The following is a 26283-nucleotide window of genomic DNA, read 5'->3' on the forward strand; positions in this document are numbered from 1 at the left end:
AATGAAAAATAGCTTTCTAGTCATTCACATTATAAATATATTCTATATAAAATGAAGTTTTAATAACGATGTCCATTTGACCCAATGAGCGTTTTCATTTTTTTTTCTTTTTTTAACAAAGCGTGGTTTTGTTCAACAGCAATCTGAATTTTTCCAGCAAAAAATTATTATATAAAACATTGTCATGTGTGGGCAGCATTAAAACAAATGAGAGATCCATATAAACTGATTTTGGACCAAAGACTCTGTCCCTTTAAAGGGAACCAGAGACGAAGCACCCTTGTGTATTTTACCATGTATATCAGTAAGAACATTAGAGAAAACACTTACCATGCTCTCTGTTTGATCCTCACTGCTAAAAAAGTGTCTGTTAGCAGTCATAAGAATCCCAGACTGAGCATTCAATATGGCTTTGCTGGGAATGATTATTGCTGAGTCATAGCAGAGCCACAAGGGGGCAGGCTTGGGCTTGAAAAGACACCACAGAAGACAGACTCAGCTATAATCTTTCCATAGCAAAGCTAGACTGAGTGCTCAGTCTGGGATTCTTATCAGAGGTGATAACAGTCAGATTGAACAGAGAACAATGAAACAAAGAGCAGATTAGGTGTTTACTGTCATGTTCCCACTGATTTATAAAATACAAGAGGGTGCTTCATCTCTGGTTCTCTTTAAGGATCAGAGTCTTTAATTTTTTCACTTCCTGATCACTGTGATTGGCTAACAGTGTTCAGGGGTTCAAGCGCCAATGAAAAGGACTCCTGACCCAGGTGCAGAGTTCAGCTGTTTTTAGACGCTACTGTGTCCCGTGCACGGGATTGGGTGGCATTAAAACTACGCTACATCAGGCTTAAATCACCACAAGTGCGATGTACTTTTAACTACCTCTGATCCCGAACCATTAAACTATATCAAACTTAAAATAGTGAGTTTTCTAAATCAATTGACTATATGGGAAGATAACTTATTAACACTCTAGATCACCTTTCTGGATTTTCATTTTTTGTAAAAAGATCACATAAATAGGGGACATAGCAGTTACTGTTTTCAGATTTGATGCAGTTGTCCTACAAAAATTCCCTTTGGAAGAGTGATGAGAACAAAATACACAAGAGCAGCACACAAATGACATCAGCATACGGAGTGTGCACATGGCTTGATCCATGTACCTACAGGACTTGCAAGAACTTAAAGGGAACCAGAGAGGAATGTAAGAAAAAAAAAAGCTTTTAAACATACCCGGGGCCTGGATCGCTCCCACGCCGACGTCCTCCACTTCCTGGATCGGCGGTACCGGGTCCCGTCACTTCCGGCGGACGCGGCCAATTGTCCGCATCACAGGGGCTCCCTCCATACCCGTACACATGCGGCTGCGCAGTAAGTAGCCTCACGCGTACGTCTACGGAGGGAGCCCCGTGTTATGCGGACAATTGGCCGCGTCGCCGGCCATGACGGGACTCGGTACCGGCGGATCCAGGCAGCAAAGGACGGTGGCGTGGGAGCGATCCAGGCATATGGGGCTGGAGGAAGCCCCATGTATGTATAGAATATTTTTAACCAGGAAAGCCGGCTTGATCCATGTACCTACAGGACTTGCAAGAACTTAACCAGGAAAGCCGTCCAACTCCTTGAAAATCCTCTGGATTAGAAAAAAATAAAGATTAAAAATGACAGGCAGATGGAAGCATAAGTAATGTTGTGATGTGGCTACAGCCGCACCGTTTTGAGCCTAAGCTCTTGTTCACATGGCACAGTCCTGTGGCTAATGCTTCCAGCTGTCTGTCCTTTTTAATTTGTTCCATTTAAGTGGATTTTTTTTAATACGTTGTGCTCGACATTCCTTGGTGAAGTTCTTTGGAAGAGCAAGTCACATGGCACCCACTTCTGTGCACAAAATACAGAGCTACTAGCAGAGTGAGATAATCTTCCCCTGCAAAGAGCCATCACCTGATCCTTCCCATCTCCTCTGTTTCACCCTGTAGAGCTAATGAAGGAGGGCAGGCCCAGCTCTGTGTTCACAGGAAGAGATTGGCTGGTGCCCCTTCCCAGACCATCCTCAAATACCTTCTTATGTAAGACTAAAATAGGAGGAGGAATCTGGTCAACTCATAGACTAGTGTTCAGACTAACGAAACTGCATCGACATTGACCCAGGAAGTATTATACACCCAGCCACCCCCCCCCCCCCCCCCCCAAAGAAAAAAAAACCACATTGTGTTGCTCAAAACTTTCACTTTGTATAAAAATTGTATCATTCTAAACATAAATTGCAGTACACTTATATTTTTCTAAGAAAAGTCATATGCATAATTTTGCGAGGGGGAAGTTGCTCATGTAAGATAAAAAATATCTTATAGTCTATCAGAAATAACCATTTTGCTGATCCACTCGGCAAGTTTTTATGATCGGATCTGTCCTGATCAAGTAGAAAATCAGAGTTTATGTATATTTCACAAATTCTTATCAAAGCTTTTTTTTTTTCATCTCGTCACAATAAAAACACATATGTTAATTTTTGTATTTGAAACACTTTCAAATAGAACAAATGACCACAAAAACAATCAAAGAAATGTGTCATCAGTTATTAGTTACCCTGGCTCTAAAAAATATTTGTTTAAATATCCCATGTTTTTATAGTTCATGAGGTATGATCTGTTTGTATGTAATAGATACAATAATTTGTAGAAAAAAAAATATGTTTGTCACAAGGATAATTTCCAATCAATTATCACCAACAAGCCAATCATATTAGAATCGTTCATAAAATTTGTACCATTATTGGCCACCTTTTAGCATAAGATAAAAAAAAATTCCTGTTACTTTTTCCTGTTCAAGTGCTCAGCTTCTATTAACATAAATGTAACAGACTTAATCTGTGTGAAGCTAAACTTCAAGGCACAATTCTAAATACACTTTTTGATAACTTAACAGCAGACACCCAAGAGTTATCTTTTTTGTAAACAAGGTTGCAACAGAAGTATTTTTTTTGTGATCTGAAGCAGCAAAAGACAAAGGAATTTAATACAATTCTCTCTCTGGGTATCGCCCCAGAATCCCCTTTTCACCTTAAAGTGTGCCCAAGACAACAGAAAGTAAAGGTAGCCATACACTGGTCGATTTGCCATCAGATCGACCAACAGACAGATCCCTCTCTGATTGAATCTGATCAGATAGGGATCGTATGGCTGCCTTTACTGCAAACAGATTGTGAATCGATTTCAGCCTGAAACCGATTCACAATCTGCTGAGCTGCTGCCGCCGCCTGTCCCCCCACCCCCCCCCCCGGCATCCATTACCTGAGGCTGGCTCCCGCGCGTGATGCCCCGTCATGTGGCACCTCCGGCATCCGCATATAACTTACGCTATCACACCAGTGACAGCGGAAGTTCAACTAGAGTGCCCTCTAGTTGTACTTCCGCTGTCACTGGCATGACAGCAGAAGTTATACGAGGATGCCGGAGGTGCCATGACGGGAGCAGTGACGGAAGGGATGCCCGGGAGCCAGCCTCAGGTAATGTATACATGCGTCTAAATGTTCCGAATCGTACGCACTTCCTACCCGCGGGCGATTGACGGTAATTTCCCGCACAGCACGATCGACGGACCGATTGATATCAGGAGGAAATCAATCGGTCCGGTGCGTTTAGCGCGAACTATTTGACAGCATATTCGATCCCAGTGATCGAATCTGCTGTCGTCGGCAGGAAATCGGGCCAGTGTATGGCCAGCTTAAAAAGTTTTATACATACCTTTGGACTCGACACTTGTCTAATCGCTTTCCGGGTACTTTGTTTATCATTTACTAAATTCTTTGGGAAATGGAGGGAACTCCTTTTTTAATTAGCTGCTACTAACAGGTTTTTGGCACAACACTGACACTTGCATTATTTACAATTAAGCATTAGCTTTGCGCTACTTGTCAACACGATTCTATAGTTGTGCGTAAAGTTATTAAAAGAGTACCTGTGATGGGGAGCAATAAAAAAAATAAAAATAAAAAATGTATACATACCTAGGGCATCCTCTGGCCCCATTGCTCCCTCGTCGCCCTCAGTTGCCTCCTCGTTCGCCCGCGAATGGCCCTGGAAAATCCTCCAGTCGACGCAGTCTGGCCAGGTGCACTGCCGTCGCTGTGGAGCAGAACGCTCCAGACAACGTAAACGTGGCGGGAGCGCACGTGAGGCCAGGCCACGCATGCGTAGTTGGCCCTGGTCCGAAGGATTTTCTGGGGCCAACAGTGGATGAATGGAAAGTGAGGACAACAGCATGAGAGCGATAAGCCCAGAGGGGGCTGGAGGAAGCCCCAGGTATGTATATTTTGTTATTTTATGCCCATCTCAGGTTCCATTTAAAGTTGTAATCCAAGAGCAGAGTTTTATGGAAACCTAATGATGCGGAGACAAGCAGCCACCCCTGTTCAGAGCTCTATGGTCACTCCTTCAGCTTTGCTGCATCAGATCACACTTTAAATGTGTAATTTACACGTTGCATAAGTCTCCTTTGACACATTTGAGCATTCTTCATACTAAAGGTAGCAGATGGTATAGTTAGAACTAAGCTTTGACTTTTTGTCTTTAGAGATCCAAAATATATGTTCCTGCAGCCTGTACTTGCAGAGTAGTTCAATACAAAAGAATCCTGATTTTAAGATTCATGGCACATTAACAAAACGAGCTGGAAAAGCAAATAAGGAAAATTCTCTTACTTAAGAAGCTTAACATGCCACTCATATAGACTGTCATTTACAAGTTCCACGGAATAAATTCCTGAAGGAAAAAAAAACAAAAAAAGTTACTGCAGTTTGTTCATCATGCACTTATTTGTTCATGTGATATTTATAACAAATCAAAAGCATTAAGAAGTACCATATAAGAAGTATCACACTTCCCACCGTATAAGACGATCCGGAATATAAGAGGCACCTTGGTTTATGTGCCTCTTATATTCTGGAGCATCTCATACAGCAGAAAAAAACCTGGGGGGCGGGGGGGGGGGGGGGCGCGGAAGATATTTCAACCTGATCCCCCATGTTCCAGGAGTATCTTGTACATGTTCTCCCCAAATTGGTACCCTCCTGTGTCTCCTCCTGTCCCCAGGTGTCCCCCCTTCCCTCCCCCGTGAAAAATGTATAGAGCGTAGCGGCAGTTGTGTCTTACTTCTCCAGCAGGGCCCGCGGGGATAGCCGACCTCTCCTCCACCACATTTTTCCCTCTAGTGTTGGCTTGTACTGATGATGAGATCAGTACAAATCATTCACTAGAGGGAGAAGTGCGGCGGAAAAAAGGGTTTGCTATCCCCACGGGTGCTGCTGGAGAGGTAAGACACAGCTGCCGCTACACTCTATACATTTACACGGGCAGTGGGGACACAAGTGGGGACATGAGGGAGGTAGCAGGGACAGGAGGGAAGCAAAGGCGCAGGACAGAGCGAAAACACAGGGGACAGAAGGCAAGGGAATTCCCGACGTGGCGGCAAGTCATATCGGTGGACTTCGTAAGTCGGGGATACCCTGCCTTTGCTGTATAAGGCGTAGGGACTTTTTCTCCCCATTTTTCGTGGAGAAAAAAAAAGTGTGTCTTATACGGCAGAAAATACAGTAGTTTAACTGACCTGGGGCTTCTTGCAGCCCTCTGGAGTCATCCTGTGCCAACGCCATCCTTCAGAGACCCTCCAGCAAGCAGCAGCAACCCTCTCAAAGCTGACCGGTTGCGGTCAGTCGTAGGCTACTTCGATTGGGCAGCCCCAACCAGCGTGCACGCCTGGGAGCATTCTGCGCATCACCAATAGCAATGTTTCCCGGACCACGCATGCTTTTTTTTACCCCCCCCCCCCCCCCCCCCCGATTCAGATTTACTTTAAGAATTTTCAAATCACAGTACTGAATGAACTTTGCAGTCACTGTTTTTGTGACTAATTAGGTCACTCTCAAGTCACTACAATACTGACAGTCGATAGTTTTACAGTGGAAGGCTTTCAGGTTTCAGACCCTCTGGTGAAGGATGCAATATTTCCTTTTAAAAGCACACTTGAAGTGAGAGGAATATGGAGGCTGACATTTCCTTTTAAACAATGTACACGGTCTGGCTGAAATACCCGAGGGACCACTTCCACAGAGCACAAAGTCGCATTAGTACAGAAGGGAAAGGAGGGAGAGAAAGCGTAGACAAACCTGTTTTATAACTCTGCGATCTGTATATATCCCTGAGCTCTTTCATAAGACGGTCAGAAGCTTGTACGGATCCAGAGACAGCACCCTAAAGGGAAAAAAAATAAAATATATATATATATATATATATATATATATATATATATATATATATATATATATATATATATATATATATATATATATATATATATATATATATATATATATATATATATATATATATATATATATTGTAAGTTACCTCCAAAGTTGGAGGGGAGAGACACTAGGAGCTATAGGTCAACAAAAAACGAGTTCCTCTTCTTCTCTAATAATTATGTCATGTATGACATGTGCAATGTTACAATTATCAATTGTTTCTACAGAATATCCAGTAAGCCAGAAAACTATGATTGTACAAAGGGTGAAAGAACCTAAAAGGCACCCCACTGAAAAGCTAAAATTAGAAATATAGTTTATGCAGTCTTTAGCAAACACTGTTAAAAGGCGGCAAAAATTACATTAAACAATTAGTAGAACAGATGCTACCGCACTACCGGAGCCGTCAGCGGGACCCCGGGAGGGCTGGAGGAAGCCCCAGGTAAATTCAGATTCCATTTATTTATTTATTTTAACTGTTTAGCATAAAGGGTCTTGTGCAGGGGTGTAAAACACAAAATCATAAGGGGTCCAAAGCTGAAACAGTCTTCGGTGCAGGCCAAATTGCTTATCCACGTTCTCACTACGGCAATTAGCAGGTGATTCTTATAGCGAAACGTGTTGCCTGCAGCATTTTGCCGCGATTCTCGAGCAATTGTGGTACAGTGCTTAAACAAGCTCTCGTCGGGAATTGGAGGTGTACAATGATTTTACCGTGGTAATCACGTTAAATCACCCGCGCAAAACAGTTTTGCGCCTTTTAAGTGTGAATGGGCCCTAAAAGTTCAGGGAAAGTGGACGGAGCATAAAAACAGCCAATCAAATTTCAGCCATTCATTTTAAATGGGAAAATGTCAACTGCAGCCAGTCTAAGACTGTTAATCGCCGGGGTTTTCAAACTTGGCTTCCAGTCTCACATAATTGATCCCAAGGACCCCAAAGCTCACAAACTTGGCCATTGACTGTGTCAAGGATAGAAATAGTGGCCAGACCCATAAACAGCCAAATACATACCCCAGCAATGCTGGGTCTTCAGTTTTTTTTTTTTGTTTTTTTTTTTTTTTAATAAAATTGGAAGAGCATTGTTAGTGGTGCCACTGAAGGATCATAAAAATCCAGAACATTGTCACTCACATTAAGGTGGTCCTGCCTTTGATTTTTCCGGATCTTCTCCAAGATGGCAAGATTCTCTTTTTCAATACCTTCATCCTCTGATTTTTTGCCATCTACGGGCTCTTCCTCTTTCATGTCATAATGATCTAAATCTTCAATATCCTTAAACAGAGATAAGATTTGAGTTTTCTATGGGATTACCTGGCTAGAGATAAGTACTGTTATGTTTTAATGCACTGTAACACAAATAGATTTAATACAGAGACATGTTCAGGAAAACAGACGTAAGAGACAAAAGACAACATCAAATAAATGTACACTTCTTTCTTTCAATAAAACCTAATTTTCATTTCAGCACAAAGAATAAATCAAGCTCTTTATTACACCTCTTACCTCACCCATGTCTTCCTCCTCTTCCTCTTCAGATGTAACTTCCTCTGTTGTACCATTCTGAAAGAGTTCCAAAAAACAAGAGATTTCATTCAAAAGGATGGACATGTAGATACCACAGATACTCAGTAAAGATGGCCATACAGTGATCGATTTTTTTTTCACTTAGATCGATTATTATAAGCAATAAATGAATCGAATGGATCAAGAATAGAGTTGACATTTTGATGTAGAATCGGCTGATATTTTATAAAAATTCTTAAAATGAATCGATCGAGTATGTCAGGTTATGTCAATCGATGGAAGAAGAATAGAGAGCTTTTAATCATGTATTCGATCGACCTTTACTCGATCTGATTTATGAGGGTGCTTATTTTGTGATTAAAACAGTCTCTTATCGATAAACGGTGGAAAAATAGAAACTAGTGTATGGGAAAAAGGATCGATTTTGAATCAATTCTAAGAATCGGTCGGTAAATCGATTGTGCTATAATCAACCAGTGTATGGACAACATTACATCGATAACCCATTATACAATTACGTGCGCTGTGCATCACTTTCCACTTCCTTATTTAATGATTGCCAACTTGTGTCCCCCTGCAGCGTGCCCTACTGTAATGTGCTAAGATAGAAGTGCAGATTGTGCAGTGGAACGCTTTCCTCCCTCCTTCCACTTTGTCGGTTCCACAAGCAGCATCCCTCCTCCATGCAGTTTACTCTAGGAAAAACCTATGTATGCATTTTAAATGTCAATGGAAAAAGGACGCTGGCACCATCTTCGTGTTATTGCTCTTTTATTGAAGAAATAAAGGACATATACACAGCATTGGTAAGAGCTCCTCTCTCAAGCTTGTCTAAATCCCTAATGAGGATTGAGAAAGGAGCCCTTACCAACGCTCCGAAACTGCTGTAGGGTTGCAGCCATGCACAAGCAAGTCACTAATGGCAGGTAATTCTGTCAGTAACTAAGTAGCAGCTTACACAGGAAGCATAGGTCTCACTGGCTGGTGTTTTGAGGAAATCCACGCAGGGCCATTGTAGTGTGCAGATAGTAAGCAGGCTACAAGTGGCTGCCAGCCCACCCACCGGCCATGGTTCTCTGACTGACGTATGACACATGCGCCCACACACTTCACACTATAGCCGATACAATACTGCAGGGGATAACAAACAGGTTTACTATAACAGGTTATATTATAGCCAGGTTTACTATTATAGCCAGGTTTACTATACCAGGCATTACTCCCATATACTTATAATGATCTTTGGCTGGGACCTGGACACCTAGTTTACTGTACCCAAATGTTTACTATATCAGAGTTTACTTTAACAAAATCTTACTGTAATCAGTTTGGGGGTTCTTTATGGCATAAAAGGTTTGAGAAGTTCTTAATGCAAGCCTTCTATGCTACAACAACTCTCTCCCAAGCATTCTTGCAATAGAAGAGATATTCTATTCTGGCAGCAAAGGCACCGCTATCTGCAATCCTAGAAACTAATGGGACAACTAAAGAGTATTTTGGCAACACCAGAAACCATCAGTGAAGGCATCTTTTGAAAGTCAAGTAAAAAATGCATTGACTGGTATAATGCATCTTGTCTTGAAATGTACACAAAGTCAAAAAAACAAAACTGTTTTTACGTCATAGGCTAAATTCACAGTGGGGTGTTGCAGTGCAATGTAATGGAGGCATTTAAATCAGGGCTGTGGAGTCAGTACAAAAATCATCCAACTCAAACTCCTCAGTTTATGAAATCAGACTCCGACTCCAGGTACCCAAAATTGCTCCAACTCCGAGACTCCAACTCCACAGCCCTGATTTAAATGCACAGAGCCGCACTGCAGTCTATGCAATGTTCAGAGTACATCCGGTGTGATGCAACCCAATGGTCTACAGTTAACCATACTTTTCATTGACTGTACACTTCACTGTATGTGATGCAACACTCCCATAATGTGCAATGATGAAACACTCGCATAATGTGCAGTGCGACTTTTCCTCTCCGTTGCATTCCCGTTTTTACAGAGCAGGTCACGCAGCTCCCACTGTGAACTTGTGTCTGGTACACACCATGCAATTTCCCGTCAGATAGACAAGTCGAATTGATAATTATTAACAGGTGCAATCTGATTTTGTATAGAAGTGATAAAAAAAAGTGAAAAAAAAATCGATCAGAAATCAAATCGGACCTGTCGTACATTATTTGTTAGACCTGTCTATCTGATGGTAAATTGCATGGTGTGTACCAGGCATTAGCCTTATTGAATATTTTTCATTGAGCCAATGCGGACTGCTTGTCAATGTAGAATTTATTGGTATAAACTTTTAGATATAATAAAAATAAGTAGTACCTGTCCTGCAGGGAGAGGCTGATCCAGCATTTCAACATCAGGATGCTGTGGCAGGTTATACAGTCTGCACAGGTCACATATTAATCGCTTCAGCTGCTGCAAGAGCTGCAGAAAAGAACAAAAACACAAATTGCTATGTGGCTACACAAAACAGGAGCATAACCAAGTGTCAGCAAGTGGTTAAATCTTGTAACTTAGAAGCAACGTTGATGGGTAGAATTAACACTATGTTTTAATGACAGGCCTTTGGGGTGCTTGTTGAAAGAACCAGAAATGAAATCATCATGAGGAATACTGCATGGATTACAATACTACTTAGCACATTAACTTACAAGTGTGTTGCTCTTTTTAATGTCCTCCAAGCGCTCCAAGACTGAAGTCAGATTTGGGTCATCTGATTCCACAAACCATATTGGTGCAGAGGAAGGGTATGACTCCTAAGGAAAAAAAAAAAAAAAAAAAAAAGGAAAAGCTATTCAAAAATATCAGAGAGACGTAATACATATAACAGTCTGTTACACCACCCACAGGTCTTGTCCATTTGCATGAAGTAGGCATAGCTTGCATATATATATTTTTGTATTTTGTCACTAATTATGTATCTTGTATATTAGTGCACACCATTGTCTGTATTATGTACCCCATTTTTGTTTCTTACCTTGTACAGCGCCACAGAATATGTTGGCGCTTTATAAAATCAATAATAATAATAATAATAATAATAATAATAATGAAAAGTTCCACAATCTGTGGCATGCCAGTGTTAAATTTACCCTTAACAATTTCAGTAACTTCAGATCAAACATTTACGGTATGTAGGAAGACTACATGATTTATGGCACCAAGAGCAACCTAATAAGTTGGCCAACAAAACTGCAAACCAAATTTCTGGGATTTGTCAATCTCTTTGCTAACACATTAACTTACAGCTGGCACCCAACTTTTGAGTTTACTCCAATTCTAGTCACTGCAGCTGGCTCCTCAATTCCATATTAATTTTTCCACCCGTTCTAAAAAACACCCACTTTAAACTAAAGCCTGGCACAGACATTCAATTATGATTGGCCAATCACTAACCAATTTTACCACTTCCATGTAGTATGAGGGTTTACCTACACAATCTGCTTATAGTATTTAATATCTGTCACCTCATACTACATGGAGGTGGTAAAACTGGTCAGCAATTGGCCAATCATAACTAAAAGCATGCACCAGGCTTTACTGAGGCTAAAGTTAAATCCACAGTGGCCGCGTTTGCGTTTAAAACACATTCTCATTGACTTGAATGAAAATCACAGTCTTCTACCCCCACAGTTGGAGCAATATCTGTATTATACAATCATATGAATGGTATGCTCTCCTCACACAAAACTAAGAACATGATTCTCTGGGAATCTGAAATAAATCTTGCATTGGATCATTGGAACTCTGCCTCCACCATGTAGTGTAAAAAACAAATTTGGCCTTCCATAGCATGAAGTTGAACAGCAAGGTACTAGACTAATGGGTTCTACTCATTTTTATTGAATATGCCATATTTGTAAAGCTTTATATGTTTTATACAGCATCTTTACATCAAGGATTTAACTGAACAGGCATGACAATATATACCAATACAAATATTAAAACGTAAAATCTGCTTTAGGGCTCTTTTCCACTATAAAATGCGATCGCGATTACGATTCCGATCGCGATCGCAATCGCGTTTCAATTTCCACCATGCGATTGCGATTGAGCTACTATACTCATAGTCCAGCTCAATCGCATACAAAACGCGGCAGGACGACGATTGCGCTTTGACCAAAATCGCATCGCAATCGGATCGCACTAATGGAAATTGCTGCTGCAGTTTCCATTAGTTTAATGTACCTTGCGATTTGCGATCAGAAGCAAATCGCAGGCTAGTGGAAAAAGGCCCTTAAAGGGTACATTGTATTGCATTTGGACCAGTGGAGAATCTGTATGATCAAGCAAACATGGACAGCATTTTACCACTATCTGCCATTAGGTGACTGCAGCCATGAGATTAAGGCCTCATTCACATCAGGGCCGTTTCTGTGCGCTTTTTACAGCGCACTGCCCTGTGCGATCAGCAAGGTATTTATTTTCCATGTAACTAAATGTAGCTGGTTCACATCTATCCGCTGCGCTGAGCAGCGTTACAGAAACGTAGGGTTGCATGCATTTCTGTGCGTTGAGCTGGAAAGCGCACATCAATGCAAGTGAATGGGTGCGCTTTTTTAGCGCATAGATGCGCGTACAAGCGCATAGAAGCGCATGCGTTTTTTACCACTAATTGGAGAAAAAAATACATTAACATACAAAAACAAAGTTTTATTGACAACTGCTGCTGGTACAACAAGCAAAACGTGCTTTAAAGAAGCGCAGCGCAACGCACACTAAAGCGTGCACAAGCGCATGCGTTTTTTACCACGCGCTTTCACGCGTTTTTCAGCGCAGCAGATGTGAACGAGGCCTAAGAGACGCTTGTTGCTTGGAAGGAAAGCTATGGCAAGTTTGGACTAGATGCTAAAGGATAGAGATGTCACTTTACCAACAAAGATCAGGATAGTTAAGGTATTCCCCAGAAGTAACATATGGCTGTAAAAGTTAAGCTATAAGTAAGGTAATGCGTAGAAAAATGTATGCTTGAGAGTTCTCTGGACTGCTAGAAGATCTAACCTGTCAAGAATAAGGCCTTCACTAGAAGGGATAATATAGTATAGTCTTGTTATACTGTGTTTCCCCAAAAATAAGATTGCCATTAATTCTTGCTCCAAAAGATGTGCTAGGGCTTATTTTAAGGGGATGTCTTATATTTCTATCAGGAAGTGTCTCACATTTCTTGTTCCTTTGTAATGTGCCGTTTGTCCTCCTGCTTTCACTCCTATTGGATCCAAAAGGTATGCTACTGTACTGATCAGGCACCTGCCCTGTCATCCCTGCACAAAGCTGATAACCTTGCTGTCAGCTGGGATGACAGGACTGGTGCCCGATCAGCACTGCACTGCTGTGTCCCCGCTTGCTGGCTGCCTCTAACTGCAGCTGGGGCTTATTTACAGGGTAGGGCTTATATTTCAAGCATGCTCAAAATTCCAGCTAGGGCTTATTTTCAGGGTGGGCTTATTTTTGGGGAGACTATAGTAAACATTTAGGTATAGTAAACCATAGATATTTTTATTACAGTTCCTCTGTAAGAATAGGATCTGTTAGGACATGTTGATGTGCCCATTGCTTTACACTGAATCAGTTGCTGTCAGTTATAACAGACATGGAGCCCTGGTGAAGGTACGGTAAAATCTCATTATAGTAAACTCTGCTACATTCAGGTATAGTAAACTACATGTCCAGGTCCCGGCCAAGCATCATTAAAAGTATATGGGATTAATGCCTGTTGTAGTAAACCCGAATATAATAGAACTGTTATAGTAAACAGTTTTTTTGGCCCGGTGGTATTCTGTATCCAGCTAAGTAAAGCATGAATGTCATACATCAGTCGGGGACCCATGAGCTGTGGTCAGTGGACAGGCTGGCAGTCACTTGCAGCCTGCTCTCTATATGCACACTACTCTGGGCCTGCGTGGATTACCTCACAACCACCAGCCAATGAGACGTTTGCTTTCTGTGTAAGCTGCTGCCTGATCACTGAGAGCTTATCTGTGACATTCTTGTGCATGGCTGCAACCCTACAGTATCCTCAAAGCTGCACAGAAATGTGGACCGAGGAGCACACTATCAGTACTGTGTCTGCAATAACTAATTAGACCTATGCAAGCTGTTGTGTGATTATTGCATGGAAATCCCTGCATACTGAGCACTGTGCATGTTGATCAAGCTTAGACGCTGTCTGCGCTTGCTTGCTGAAGCATTTAAAAGAAAATGTATCCCAATTAACTGAATTAAGATAAAGCTCTATAGTATACATTTGGTACTTAGGTATGGCAATTACTGATACAGTAAGCTTCTGATTTACCATACTAAACTACTTTGCAAAGTCCCTTGGAGTTCACAATAAAGAGATTCTACTGTACTACTATTAAAACTCAAATGTTTTGGTCACATAATGAGATTCTTTGAAGAACTCCTTGATGCTTGGAAAAATTAAGGGCAAAAGAAGAGGACAAGAAAGGATAAGATTGATAGACAGCATATGTGAAGCTATGTACATTCCTATGCAACAGTTGAAAGGAGCAGTGATCGACACATCTGGAGTGCAGAAGTACATATAATCAGCGCTAAATTCATTGGACCCCTCTGCATATGCTATAACGTTACCTGAATGTATCAGGAAATACTTTAGGGCAATAGAAATGCATGTACATAGCTTAACCCAGAGACTCTGCAAGCTAAATTCTGATAAAAGGGTCCATTGACACTAATTAAGCCAACATACTTAAATTCGCATAGTGCCAATGCAGTTTCATCCACTGCTGGCAGGTTCACACTGATGCGAAATATTCCCTGGTCCTTGGCCATAAAGAATCCGTCCTGCCACAGTTTTTGATTGTGAACCGTTGGTAATTGGGCAGATTGTCTTACGAAATAACCAAGGTTACCAGTTTCAGTCAGGTGACTAAAGTATCCTGCTTTGAGTACCTGAAGCTATAACAACAACAACAACATTTATATAGCGCTTTTCTCCCTGGGGACTCAAAGCGCTTGTACTAACAAATCTTTCATACTGCAGGTGTTCCCACTGAATCATCTATCAGTTTACAGGAAACCAGTCAGTATAGAAATATGGGTGTCAACGCTGCTGACTTGGCTCTAAAATTTCAATCCATAGCCTACATATTTATTTCAGTTTAGCATCTATTAAAAACAAAAAAAAACATGTTTCATGCTTTAATCCTAATTCATCTTGCAACTATAAATGTCAACACAAAACTAGCTTAAAATAAAAGTATGTGTAACGTGAGACCTGTTAGATAAACAGTTATTATATACCATCTCTGAATAATAAGCAAATTTTTACGGAGTGTTCTTGCTCATCAGTGAGGAAAACACAACCATTTTTGTCCGAATTTTCAAACACTACGCATGTTTGTTTGCTACAATGTAGGATTTTGCTACAGTATCTAAGGATCTCTGCTATGAAAAAAATACAAATGTAAATGTCATCAATCTCAAGTTTGAGGGAAAAGGCACACGTGTGAACTCAGACTAAGGGTAGGGCAGAAAATCCAGGTTTCAGTCACCATCTGAAAATAATTTTTCATAGCCTGACTTACTGTACTTCTATTCATGTTGATTATTATTACCGTACTTACAACCAGTGTTCTCCCTAGGCTCTTTTAGCCGGGTGCTCCACCCGGCTATTTTTGGTGAGCACCCGGCTGTCAGCGGCTCACCTCCTCCTATGCTGTAAGTAGAGTTGCGCACAGAAGCGCCGGCCCTGCATTCTCTCATATTGCCCCACACGGCTACTTTATCATGCTACCCGCCTGGATAAAATTTCTGGGGAGAACACTGTTACATCGTATGAGCAAAGCTGCCCACCATTTGAAAGACTGTCATTTATGGAAGCTGTTATGTATTTTCTTTTAAGGGAACCTGAAGTGAAAGGTATATAGGGCTGGCAATATTTATTCCCTTTTAAGCAATGCAAATTCCCTGGCATTTCGTCTGATCTCTTTGGCTGCAGTAGTGCCTAAATCACATCTGAAACAAGCATGTGGCTAATCTTGTCAGATTTTTTTGAAAAATATCGGATTTGCATGCTTGTTCATGGTCTATGGCGAAACGTATTGGAGGCAGAGGATCAGCAGGACAGCCAGGCTACATGAGCAGCCTCCCAATAGGTAAGCAACAGTGGTCCACCTAACTCCCAGACCCCCAACAGCATACTGTGTTAGGAACCTCCCTTATGGGGAGGTTCATTGTAAGTGCTCAGTGCAAATTGCCTGGCTAACCTGCTTATCTTGTGCAACTTATACTTTTAGCCATAGTCCTTGAACAAGCATGCAGACCAGAGGTTTCTGACTGAAATATGACTGGATTAGCTGCATGCTTGCTTCAGGTGTGTGATTCAGCCACTATTGCAGCTAAAGAGATCAGTAGGACTTCTTGGGAAATGGTATAGTTTGAAATGAGATAAATAGGACAGCCTCCAAATCCCTCAGCTCAGGTGTTGATTACTAAACCCTAAAAAAGTTGAACTATATTATTTGGAGAGGGCATTTGTGGAACTCGATACCTCTTTTTAGGCCAAGTTCCCACTATAGCCTAAATTCAATAACCATTACTGCATTTGGCAATACTGGAAACAGCTGATCTTGTCAAATGCCAAGTCACTAAGGCTCCTTCTGCACTGTAAAAAGTTAAATTACTGACTAGTGAGGTAAATTACTGACTAGTGAGGTGAATTGCTAACAGTGAGGAAAATTACCTCAAATGTCAATTCACAAAGATGAGCGCATTTGGTACAACAAGTGAGAGGTTAGGTAAAACCAACCTGGAGCTGTCTGTAACTAACAATCAGCATTCGATACTATTATAACAATTTGTCCAACTACTCTATTTTATCCAATGCACTGCCAGGCGGGACATCAGAAAGTTGAAGAAGAGAAAAAAAAACAAAACAAAAAAAAAAACACACACACACACACACACACACACACACACACACGAGATGCAAGAGAAGAACACAGAGGTTTTGTGTTCCTTTAGCTTCGCAGATCTATATACTGATACACAGAAGAGGGCCCTCTAGTGGCATGCATGCATATCTGCCAGAGAGGACTTATGCTGGGAATACACAATGCCACTGTTTTTTACTCCATTCTCCATTCGATCGTTTTTGCCGCTCAATTATTTTCTCTTCCACTTGTTATCTTTTTCCATTCGCTTCTATCAGAAATCGAGCGCCAAAACGATCGAACGCGAGAGAAGACATGTCGAAAATTATCTATTGAACCCACCCATCTATCTGCTGCAGAAACGTATAGTGTATTCCCAGCATTGCTCTTGAAAGCTGTCACAGGACAGAAGCAGGAACAACTAATGCACGCCACTTATACATGAAGAATCATCACAACACTGGAAGAAGTGGGGGAATATCACTGCAGCAGAACACAGCTTGTTGCAGAGACCTACTCTCTACAACTGGTTAGACTTCTACATTTCATCAAGCAGGTCTGAGTGATTTGTAGCACCATTTTGGGGTAAATTACAGAATGATCACCGCTTGTGTGAAAGTCTAAAATACAGAATGCAGTATTTTACTGACCTATTCGTTACCAAAAAGTGAATTGAGACCTATGTGTTGTGTAACGCATACTTTGCAACGCAGGCATAATGCAATACACACTATGCATGTTATTTTCCATAGTATATAGAACTGCCATGGTAACATTCTCATAATTGCACTTCAATGATATGCAGCAGTGCACCTAGTGTGAACACAACCTCATTAATAGGAAGATTTGAGCATACAGGGAGACCCCAACTTATGAACAGCCAGTGGATATAAAGGAGCCATTGAACCCGTCACATTGGGGACTCCTCTTGTGCCTCCATCCACCCCCTTCCTGTGTGCCGTGAGTCAGAGAATAGTGCAGATGTAATCTACTCACCTCCCCGCCGGAGTCTATCGCTGTACGACATTCCTCTCTGCTGGCAGGTCATTCTATTGTCCAGCATTACCTACTGCGCGACGTGTGTAATTACGCATAATTGCTGGGTGCTAGAGTGAATGTCACACGGTGATTGACTTCAGCATAGAGATGAGTAGCTTACATCCGCCATATATTCAAGAGCTCAGGACGGGGGAAGCAGGAGGCAGGGAGTCGAAGGCGGCACAGGACATGAACATGAAAGAAGCACAGGAGTGCAGCCATTGGCCGTAGTAGGAATTACGGATAAAGTGACATTCAGTCAGTAATTTGGGAGCTGTCAAAAGATGGAGCCCAAATATAAAAACTGTGTAAATTAGCTGCCAGCAATAGCTGGAAGCCAAGTTACTTATTTCCACACTGTCCACGGTGACCAAGAAGAGGAATAGTAATTAACAGTACAGGGACTTTTGCAGGAGCAGGGTGAGCCGTTTATCCTGGCGGCTTAATTATATGTACGCCACAGTGGAGACAGAGTGGGACGTGGAGGCAAGGGAGGGCACAGAGGGGCACTGGAGGCAAATCGGGCCAGAGCAGGAACAGTGTTTCGACTTCAAAATTTATTCAGGGACTACTTGTACTGCGATTTTTAATGCCTCTCTGGTGAGATTTACATTTGAAGGACATATGATTAAAGCGTTAACTGAAGTCCTGAAATGCTTAATTCTAACGTCACATTTTTATACATTAGATAGTGCCGCGTTGCACTACTGGATCATAGGACCTTTGTTTTTCTTTTGTTGACATTGGTCAAGTTGACCTTGTGAAAACTGAAGAGTTGAAGCAGCAATATTGGTTTCAGATAAAAGAATCCACCACTACCTTCCAACAAATTTCAATTAAGGTGCTATCATAATTGCAGCACACATTTTACAATATTTTAATATAGTAGTCAGTTTGATAGAGAATTAAAAATATATCAAAAATAGAGGAGGCACCAATTGATTGAGCATTGATTGGAAAAGGCAAATCTCTGGAAGATTGGCCAGAAAGCCAAAGTGCTGTAGGCAGACACAGTAGGAGACAGATGCCATAGCTTGATACAAGCAATACAAATCTAGCAGGAACAGTGGAGAAATCGATATTTGAAAAGATCTCTGCCGAGATCGGATCTATCACTGAAAGGAGTAATGTGTTAAAGTGGTAAATGATTGACTCCAGGTAACCTGATCATTTACAATATCCATATGCTTAGCATTATAATCACAAAGACCAGCAACAAAGTTTACATTGATCATTTGCTTTCCAGAATAATTCTGCACCTCACCGCCCATATTCTGTGGGCCTGTTTAAATCTCTGTGTTGTAACTGATCACGCTATTATAACTCGCTGCATGCAGGATTTGTATTAAAGTCTATGGCCTCAATTCACTAAGCTTAACTCCTGTCTTTAATAACTCTTCTGAGCTGTTTTACAGTTATCACCATGGTGATATAATTGTGATAACTGTAAAACAGCTCATAAGAGTTAATAAAGACAGGAGTTAAGCTTAGTGAATTGAGGCCTATGCCTAGTCTCTATTGCAGTTCACACTGATAACGCATGTGTTAAGGTGTTATGCAACCTAGAATTCAGGCAATCGGAAGACTCAACTAACCGGCATGCCTGAGGGATAATGGGAACCTCTTTTGGGGAGCTTTCTGTGGGTGCTGGCAAGCGGTATATATAGGAGTACTGACCAAGCCTCCAGTGATGGCTGACAGTCTCCCTGTACCTTCTCACATGCTCCGGCATGCAGGACTGTGGAGTCGGAGTTGGAGTTGTAGCAATTTTGGGTAACTGGAGTCGTAGTCGATGGTTGCATAAAGTGAGGAGTCCGAGTCGAGAGTTGGATGATTTTTGTACCAAATCCACAGCTCTGGAAAGTATTAGACTAAGGAGTCTGGAGTCAAGGAGCCCGAGTTGGATTCTGAGTAGGTGGTTTTATTAAACTGAGGAGTCCCATGATTTTTGTACCGACTCCACAGCCCTGCCGGCGTGTCACATGACCCGATGCAGGTCAGCTGAGACTCCAGCTTCCGTGCACTAGGAAAGCCACTCTGGCCCCTAGGGGAGATACAGGGAGACTGTCAGCCATCGCTGGAGGCTGCATAAGTATCTAAAGGGGGAGTTTGACACTTTTTCAGCCGGTTGCTCAAGCAACCAGCAAGCTTATGCCTAGTACACATTAGCAATTTTGATAGGCCAATCATTGGTCAATTTTACCACCTCCATGTAGTATGACCATTTACCTATATAATCTGCATAGAATTGAAAATCTGTTTGGCCCTCATACTACATGGAGGTGGTAAAATTGACCAATCATTGGCCAATCAAAATTGCTAGTGTGTACTAGCCTTTAGGTATCTGGCACCAAGCAATCCCCACCTGTGCCAGATACCCCAGACTGTGCTGTACATTTAGATCAGCAAATATGGTTTCTTCAACTTGTGTAATTAAAATTAATCAAAAACTGGACAAGCTACCATATATCATTGGCTCGAGAAATTTAAGACCTACTTTTCTCAACTTATAGTTCCCCAATAGTTCACCCACCTCTCTCCTGCTCCCCATGTGTGTTCCATGTTTGGATCTAAGAGCGGCCACAGCGTATACAGAATCCAGCGTCGGTGCTCCGGATTGTCTTTCCTCTATATTCATGCTGTTGAGCATATACACTGACCACCCAGAGCAGACACAGGATTTGGTATGCGCGATTACGCTGTGGCCGCTCTCTTAGATCCAAAGTTCACACATGGGGATCGGGAGTGGGGTGGGCGCTATTGAGAGGGACAAAAACTGACACGTAGATGCTGGGACCCAACTATAAGTCAAGAAAAGTATGAGTCAAGACAAGTCTCGACTTGTCCATCTCATTTTTGTAATTACACAAGTCGAAGAAGCGTGTACAATTCACCACTCAGAGCGCTGAGAGCGTTGCAGCGTCATCTCACAATGCATGCGAGCGAGCATAACAGATGCGGTGCAGCATGGAGCCGAAAGGGATCAAAGCACTTTGGTCGGAGCAGGGCTGTGGAGTGGGTACAAAAATCATCTGACTCACAACTCAGAATCCTCAGTGTATGAAACCACTGACTCCAGGTCGAACACATGCATTACAGCGCTCGAGATTTGGCGCAACTGGCACCACCACAGACCATGGTAGGAATTACGGCTATAGCAGCACACAGTGAGCAACTTCGGCGCAGTGAGAAGATGGAGCAGAAGTTACCTTTTAAAACACTAATTCAGCCGCCAGAAATAGCTGGCAGCCGAATAACATCATTCTCCACCATCCACGTGGACCTGGAGGGGGAGTAGTAATTAACGCTGCCGGGACTTGTGCAGGAGCAGGGTAAGACGTATATCGGCTGTATCCTGCACCCAAGTCTCCCAGCGGCGATTTCATTTGTACGCCTCCAGGTACCCAAAATTGCTCCTTGACTCCAACTGATTAGCCTAATACTTAGAAGGTCTGTGGAGTTGGCACAAAAATCATCCAACTCAGAATCCTCAGTTTATGAAACTACTGACTCCAGGTACCCAAAATAGCTCAGACTCCTCGATTTCGACTCCTTGGTCTAATATTTACCAGGTGGAGTTGGTACAAAAATCACTCAACGCCTCAGTTTATGAAACCACTGACTCAGACTCCAGGTACCCCAAATTGCTCCAACTCCTACTCCACAGCCCTGGATCGGAGCAGCCTGACTAGATCCGGCAGTGGCACAGGCAGTGCAAATACACCCACATAATATTTATATTACGTAGTGCAGTGTGATCAAGGTGTCAGACTTAGTCTGACAGTTTGATCTGAAGGGGATAATGCCATGTCAGGTTATATCTGACTATCGCACCCCTAGCCATATTGTCAGCCATTATGCTCCTTGTCAGAATATGCACGACATCAGGTACGGGAGCAAGGCTTACCTTAGGTAGCCTTGTTTCGGTCAGGTGTCCTTCAATTCAAAACTGAATCTCTTGTTTAGCAATAAGCACACAATGGGCATGATTCACAAAGCTTTTTCACCTTATCTAGATTACATTTTTAAGCTTTCAAAGAGCAAAAATATAATTAAGGTTAAAATAGTAATATTAAAATGAAGTTAATCAGGAACAACTTACTTTGATTATTTTGCATGTAAATGTCCTAAATGGTTAATTTTATCAATTAGGTGATAAATAACACATTTATGAGAAGTTTTGTGAATAGAGCCCATTGAATTGTAAGCAAATTTCAGTTTGACTAGAACCAGAAACATGCAGGCTTATCGAAACTAGGAACTGCAAATAAACTGATAATGAGTCAATTCTGATTTAAATCAAATAATTAAGCGAGCACAAAGCTAAATAAACGTACAAAAATGCTTTATTGCATCTAAATTGAGTGATTCAAGCAGACTATCAAAAATTCTGACTTAGCCAATGCAGATTTCCAGTTCTGGTTAAAGCAAATCTGAAGTGAGGAAACGTAATTCAGGTTAAATATCTACCTATGTAGTAGGAAGGCTCTGGATACCAGAGCCTTCTCGGTCTGTCCAGAAGTTCTAGTGCCATCTCCCTGTTGAAGTTCTGCAAACGGCTGTGTTTCCGGTACACCTCGGGCAGCCTTCGGATGTACAATACTCACAATCCCCAGTGCAGTATGGATGATATGGTCTTCACAAGTGCTCGGAAACGCGAGTACTTCTGTAGGCTGCCAGAGGTAGGCCGAAGCGGTATTCAGTGTACCAGGTCAAATAACTTCAAAGAGGGATGCGGCTAAGACTAGAGGACAAACCGAGAAGGCTCTGGCATTCCAGAGCCTCCCCCTCTACATAGGCAAGTAATTACTCACTTCAGGTTCACTTTAAGCTTAAATTTAAAAATGGATCACATTGTTGACATTACTTTTCCTCATACCCATCCTTTCACCCCTCTCCCTCTTCCTTACCTTACTGCCTCACGTGACTGTCCAATATACCATAACTAATCTGTGATCCGATTAGGCCTGAGATTATCAGTTCTTCCCAATTGCTTACTTTTCCATCTGCATAGTGACATACTGGTAAGGAATACGGTCTTAAAGGGGCACTATGGCTAATGTCTTTTAGTCACTTTAACGTAAATATTTGTAGGTGGAGCATTGTTAATGACATGTATTGTGGCTGATCAAAAGCATTTTTTACACTGCCACTATCCATTCTTTGCTTTAGAGTCACGTCGGAAGATATACCTTACTGATGCGACTCAGGCTAATCCATTGTGCAGTAGGAGGCATCTGCTTCTACTGCTTGAGCTGCCGTTACTGAGGTCACTTCATCACCCGTAAAGCGCAGGACGCAGCCGCCGTACAGCGCAGACCCAAGCGCTATTGCTTTGATGCCGCCGCTGCCTTCAAAAGCTGAAGACTGGTACCATAGAAACTGACAACAATAGGTGTCCGTTTCATTGCTAGCTTCAGGGGACGCAGCCATACGGATTTATGTTTAGATGCTGCCCGTCAAGGACCCCTGTAGTGAAGCTGGCAATGAAACGGACACCTATTCTTGTCCGTTTCTATGGTAACCAGACTTCAGCTTTTGAAGGCAGCGGCGGCATCAAAGCAATAGCGCTTGGGTCTGCACTGTACGGCGGCTGCGTCCAGCACTTTACGGTGGATGAAGTGACCTCAGTAACTGCACAATAGTGCAGTTAGAAGATGGAATGATCCTAGCTGAGCTAGCCATAGGGGTGGACAGTAACGGCAGCTCAAGCAGTAGAGGTCCTCTAACCAACCAAATTTAGACCACCAATATAAGCAGCTCTACAAAGGGATCATAGAACACCCACGCTGAATTATTCTATTCAGAGATGTTTGGAAAGGTTTGACTAAATCCTAGGCATACACTAGGGTTGCAACAGTGTGAATATCCACGGTATGATAACAGTCTAAAGAAATACCACGGTATACTTCATTGCACAATTATTTGGACCAGGGATGCCCCTTACATTAAATAATGTGCCCCCCCAAACCAGTATAGTAGCCATATGTGCCCCCCCCCCCCAGCATACATATGATTAAGCCACCAGGAGGTCTGGACGCAGGGTAAAGCTGTAAAACTGCTCACCCTGCTCCTGCAAAAGGGCTGGCGGCATTAAAGAGAGCCCCCAGGGGTAAAAAAAAAATAAAAAATTAGGCTCCCGGATCTGGGGGGCTGAGGGAATCAGGTAGCTGAAAGAAAAAAAAGCGCAGTTCCCTACCACTCGTGTGTGCCGCACTGGCCCACTTTCACTTTCGTGACCTATAGGTCAGGACACTGCAAGGAGGGACTGTGTGTCTCAGCGTGCAGAGAGGTGGAGGAGCGGCAGGGGGCACGGCCAGGGTGAGAGCTGGAAACCCTGCAGGAACGCCCCTGGCGAGCATTTTGAACAGGGAATCCCTCTCCGCGTTTACCTCTGAGATAGCTATAGCGCGGCAGTGTGTGTGTGGAGGGGGGTGGCAGAGAGCAACAATGTGGGGACACAGAGGCATGTCATGAGGAAGAGAACATGCATCTGTGTCCCATCTGTCCACCTTGGGTTCTCTTTAAATACTACTCCCCCTCTAGATCGCCATGGAGAGCGGTGAAATATGTAATTCGGCTTCCAGCTATTGCTGGCAGCCAAATTATAGTATTTTTATTGTAATTTGTGATGTCTTGACGGCACGCAAATTACTCACCAAGCGCTGCTATAGCTCGAATTCATATTATGGCCTATGGCAGCACCAGCTGCACCCAAATTTCTGGCGCTGTTTTACAGAGCTCCACGCCCTCCCCCCATATGGTAGCCAGTTATGTATGACGTATTGACCTCATGCCCAGTGCGCTCCCGGCCACACTGTAGGATGTGCAGCCAGTGCCTGCGCACTAGAGACCGACTCGGCCGACCAGAAGCGTATCCTGGGGGCTTTTGGGTGAAGAGGACAGGGGGAGCGGTGGACATCAGGACAGGTGATAGTATATGCCTGCTCCTCCCGTTTCTCCAAAACATTTGATCTTTTGGGATCCTTTAATAAACGCTTAAAATGAGATGGTAATGAAATATGGTAAATTGACCAGGGGTGTCACTACAAAGTATGTTCCTCCCCCTGCGAAAGCTTAACACCAGTCGAATCGTATCGACCAGTGTATGGGCCCCTTCAGGGAAATTCAGCGAAAAATTAGCACACTACAGTATTGCTAGGCTTCCAATAGGTTGCAGTTAAGTACACCCACACAATTTGGCCAATCACAAGGCTTTGTGGGTTCTGTGGGGAACTGCTCCCTAAGAGGTTTCCTGCTGGGTCCTCTAAAATAGACTACCACGATATGTCTAGAATAGGAACAGATTTATTGTATGAATTGTTAAAGCAATAAAAAATCTCATCTCAACTACTGTCTAGAACCGGAGACCTGTTGCTCTCAAAACTGAGATAACAGTAGAATTGTGCAAACTTCTACATCACAACTACACTTGCAATCGTCATTGTGGGATTTCAAAATTTGCTACACAAGCTTATTCACATGAAAATGGTAAACTTGCATCTCAGTGTGTTTTGCAAACTAGATAATGTAACAAATGATTGTTACAGCTCCTCTAGTTGATTCCTAATGCCCTCAACACACCTGGATGTTTAACACGTCTGTATGACAAATGTACAACAATTTGCCTCCTCATGATACCAATGCACTGGGACCATTGTATTTCTGGTCCAGTAGTGAGAACCTAAGACAGAACAAACACTGCAGCAGCCTCAATTCTGAGTGCAAGCAGCTGGCCCAGTGCAGGCAGCAGCTAACTGCGTATGGTGTAAACACAGCAGAGTGTGGAGGCTCAGCTGGCAGGCCGTCGCCACTGTACACTCACCGTGATGTTGCAGTGAATAGTCAAGGCCCCCCCAGTACTTTGGATGAACACACAGTGAAGCTCATCCAACCTCCAGCTTACGATCCGGAACCTCTCGTGCTCCTTGCCGAAAATAGACTCGAGGAGCCGTAACTCGGCCTTCAACCCAGACACCGACATCTTGGCCTCATTTCCGCCCGGCGGAGGCCCGAGGAGACAGCGGTGTCATACCCGGGGCCCGAGCTCTCCGCCCGGCCTGTAAGAAAGATGGCGGCAGCCTGGCTTTGTGTACGGATAGACGCTACCGAGGGCCACGGAGCGGGAGGCTTCCGGCGCAATGACGTCACGGACGGGGTTCTACCGAAACGAACCGCATCTGCGCAGTACTGATAAAGCGCTGTTGCCTATGTGGCGCATGCGTAGGTCTGAGTCGCTAGTAGAACGCACGTCCCTATGCACTATGTTGATGAAATGTTATTTGTTTTGTATTTGTAGTGTATGTGTGTGCTATGCAATATCCCGGTTTTATGCACCTTGCCAAAATGGGCTTTGTAGTCCTAGGTACTTTACTCGAGCAATGAGTGAAAAGCTATAAAACAGTCTTGCTGCATCACCTCAAGCATATTGAATTGGGAGTAAAAGAGCAAGACAGCTGTAAAACTTGAGTCTTGAGTTTCCTCAACCGTACTGGAATAAAGT

General features: G+C 42.7%; 1 protein-coding gene across 1 annotated transcript in view; it reads right to left on the reverse strand.

Moving 5' to 3' along the window:
* UBE2Q2 (ubiquitin conjugating enzyme E2 Q2) overlaps nt 1–25941 on the reverse strand; it is a 38513-nt gene extending 12572 nt beyond the window's left edge. Inside the window, exons 1-7 of the mRNA XM_068275852.1 lie at nt 25606–25941; nt 10497–10601; nt 10165–10269; nt 7814–7870; nt 7442–7582; nt 6170–6254; nt 4706–4766 (exon numbers count right to left, since the gene is read on the reverse strand). Coding sequence (XP_068131953.1) covers nt 4706–4766; nt 6170–6254; nt 7442–7582; nt 7814–7870; nt 10165–10269; nt 10497–10601; nt 25606–25764 — 713 coding nt within the window. The 5' untranslated portion in view covers nt 25765–25941. The remainder of the gene's footprint in view (nt 1–4705; nt 4767–6169; nt 6255–7441; nt 7583–7813; nt 7871–10164; nt 10270–10496; nt 10602–25605) is intronic.
* Between the last annotated feature and the right edge of the window lie 342 nt (nt 25942–26283).

Source organism: Hyperolius riggenbachi, chromosome 3 (genome assembly GCF_040937935.1).
Source record: "Hyperolius riggenbachi isolate aHypRig1 chromosome 3, aHypRig1.pri, whole genome shotgun sequence".
Lineage (NCBI taxonomy): Eukaryota > Metazoa > Chordata > Amphibia > Anura > Hyperoliidae > Hyperolius > Hyperolius riggenbachi.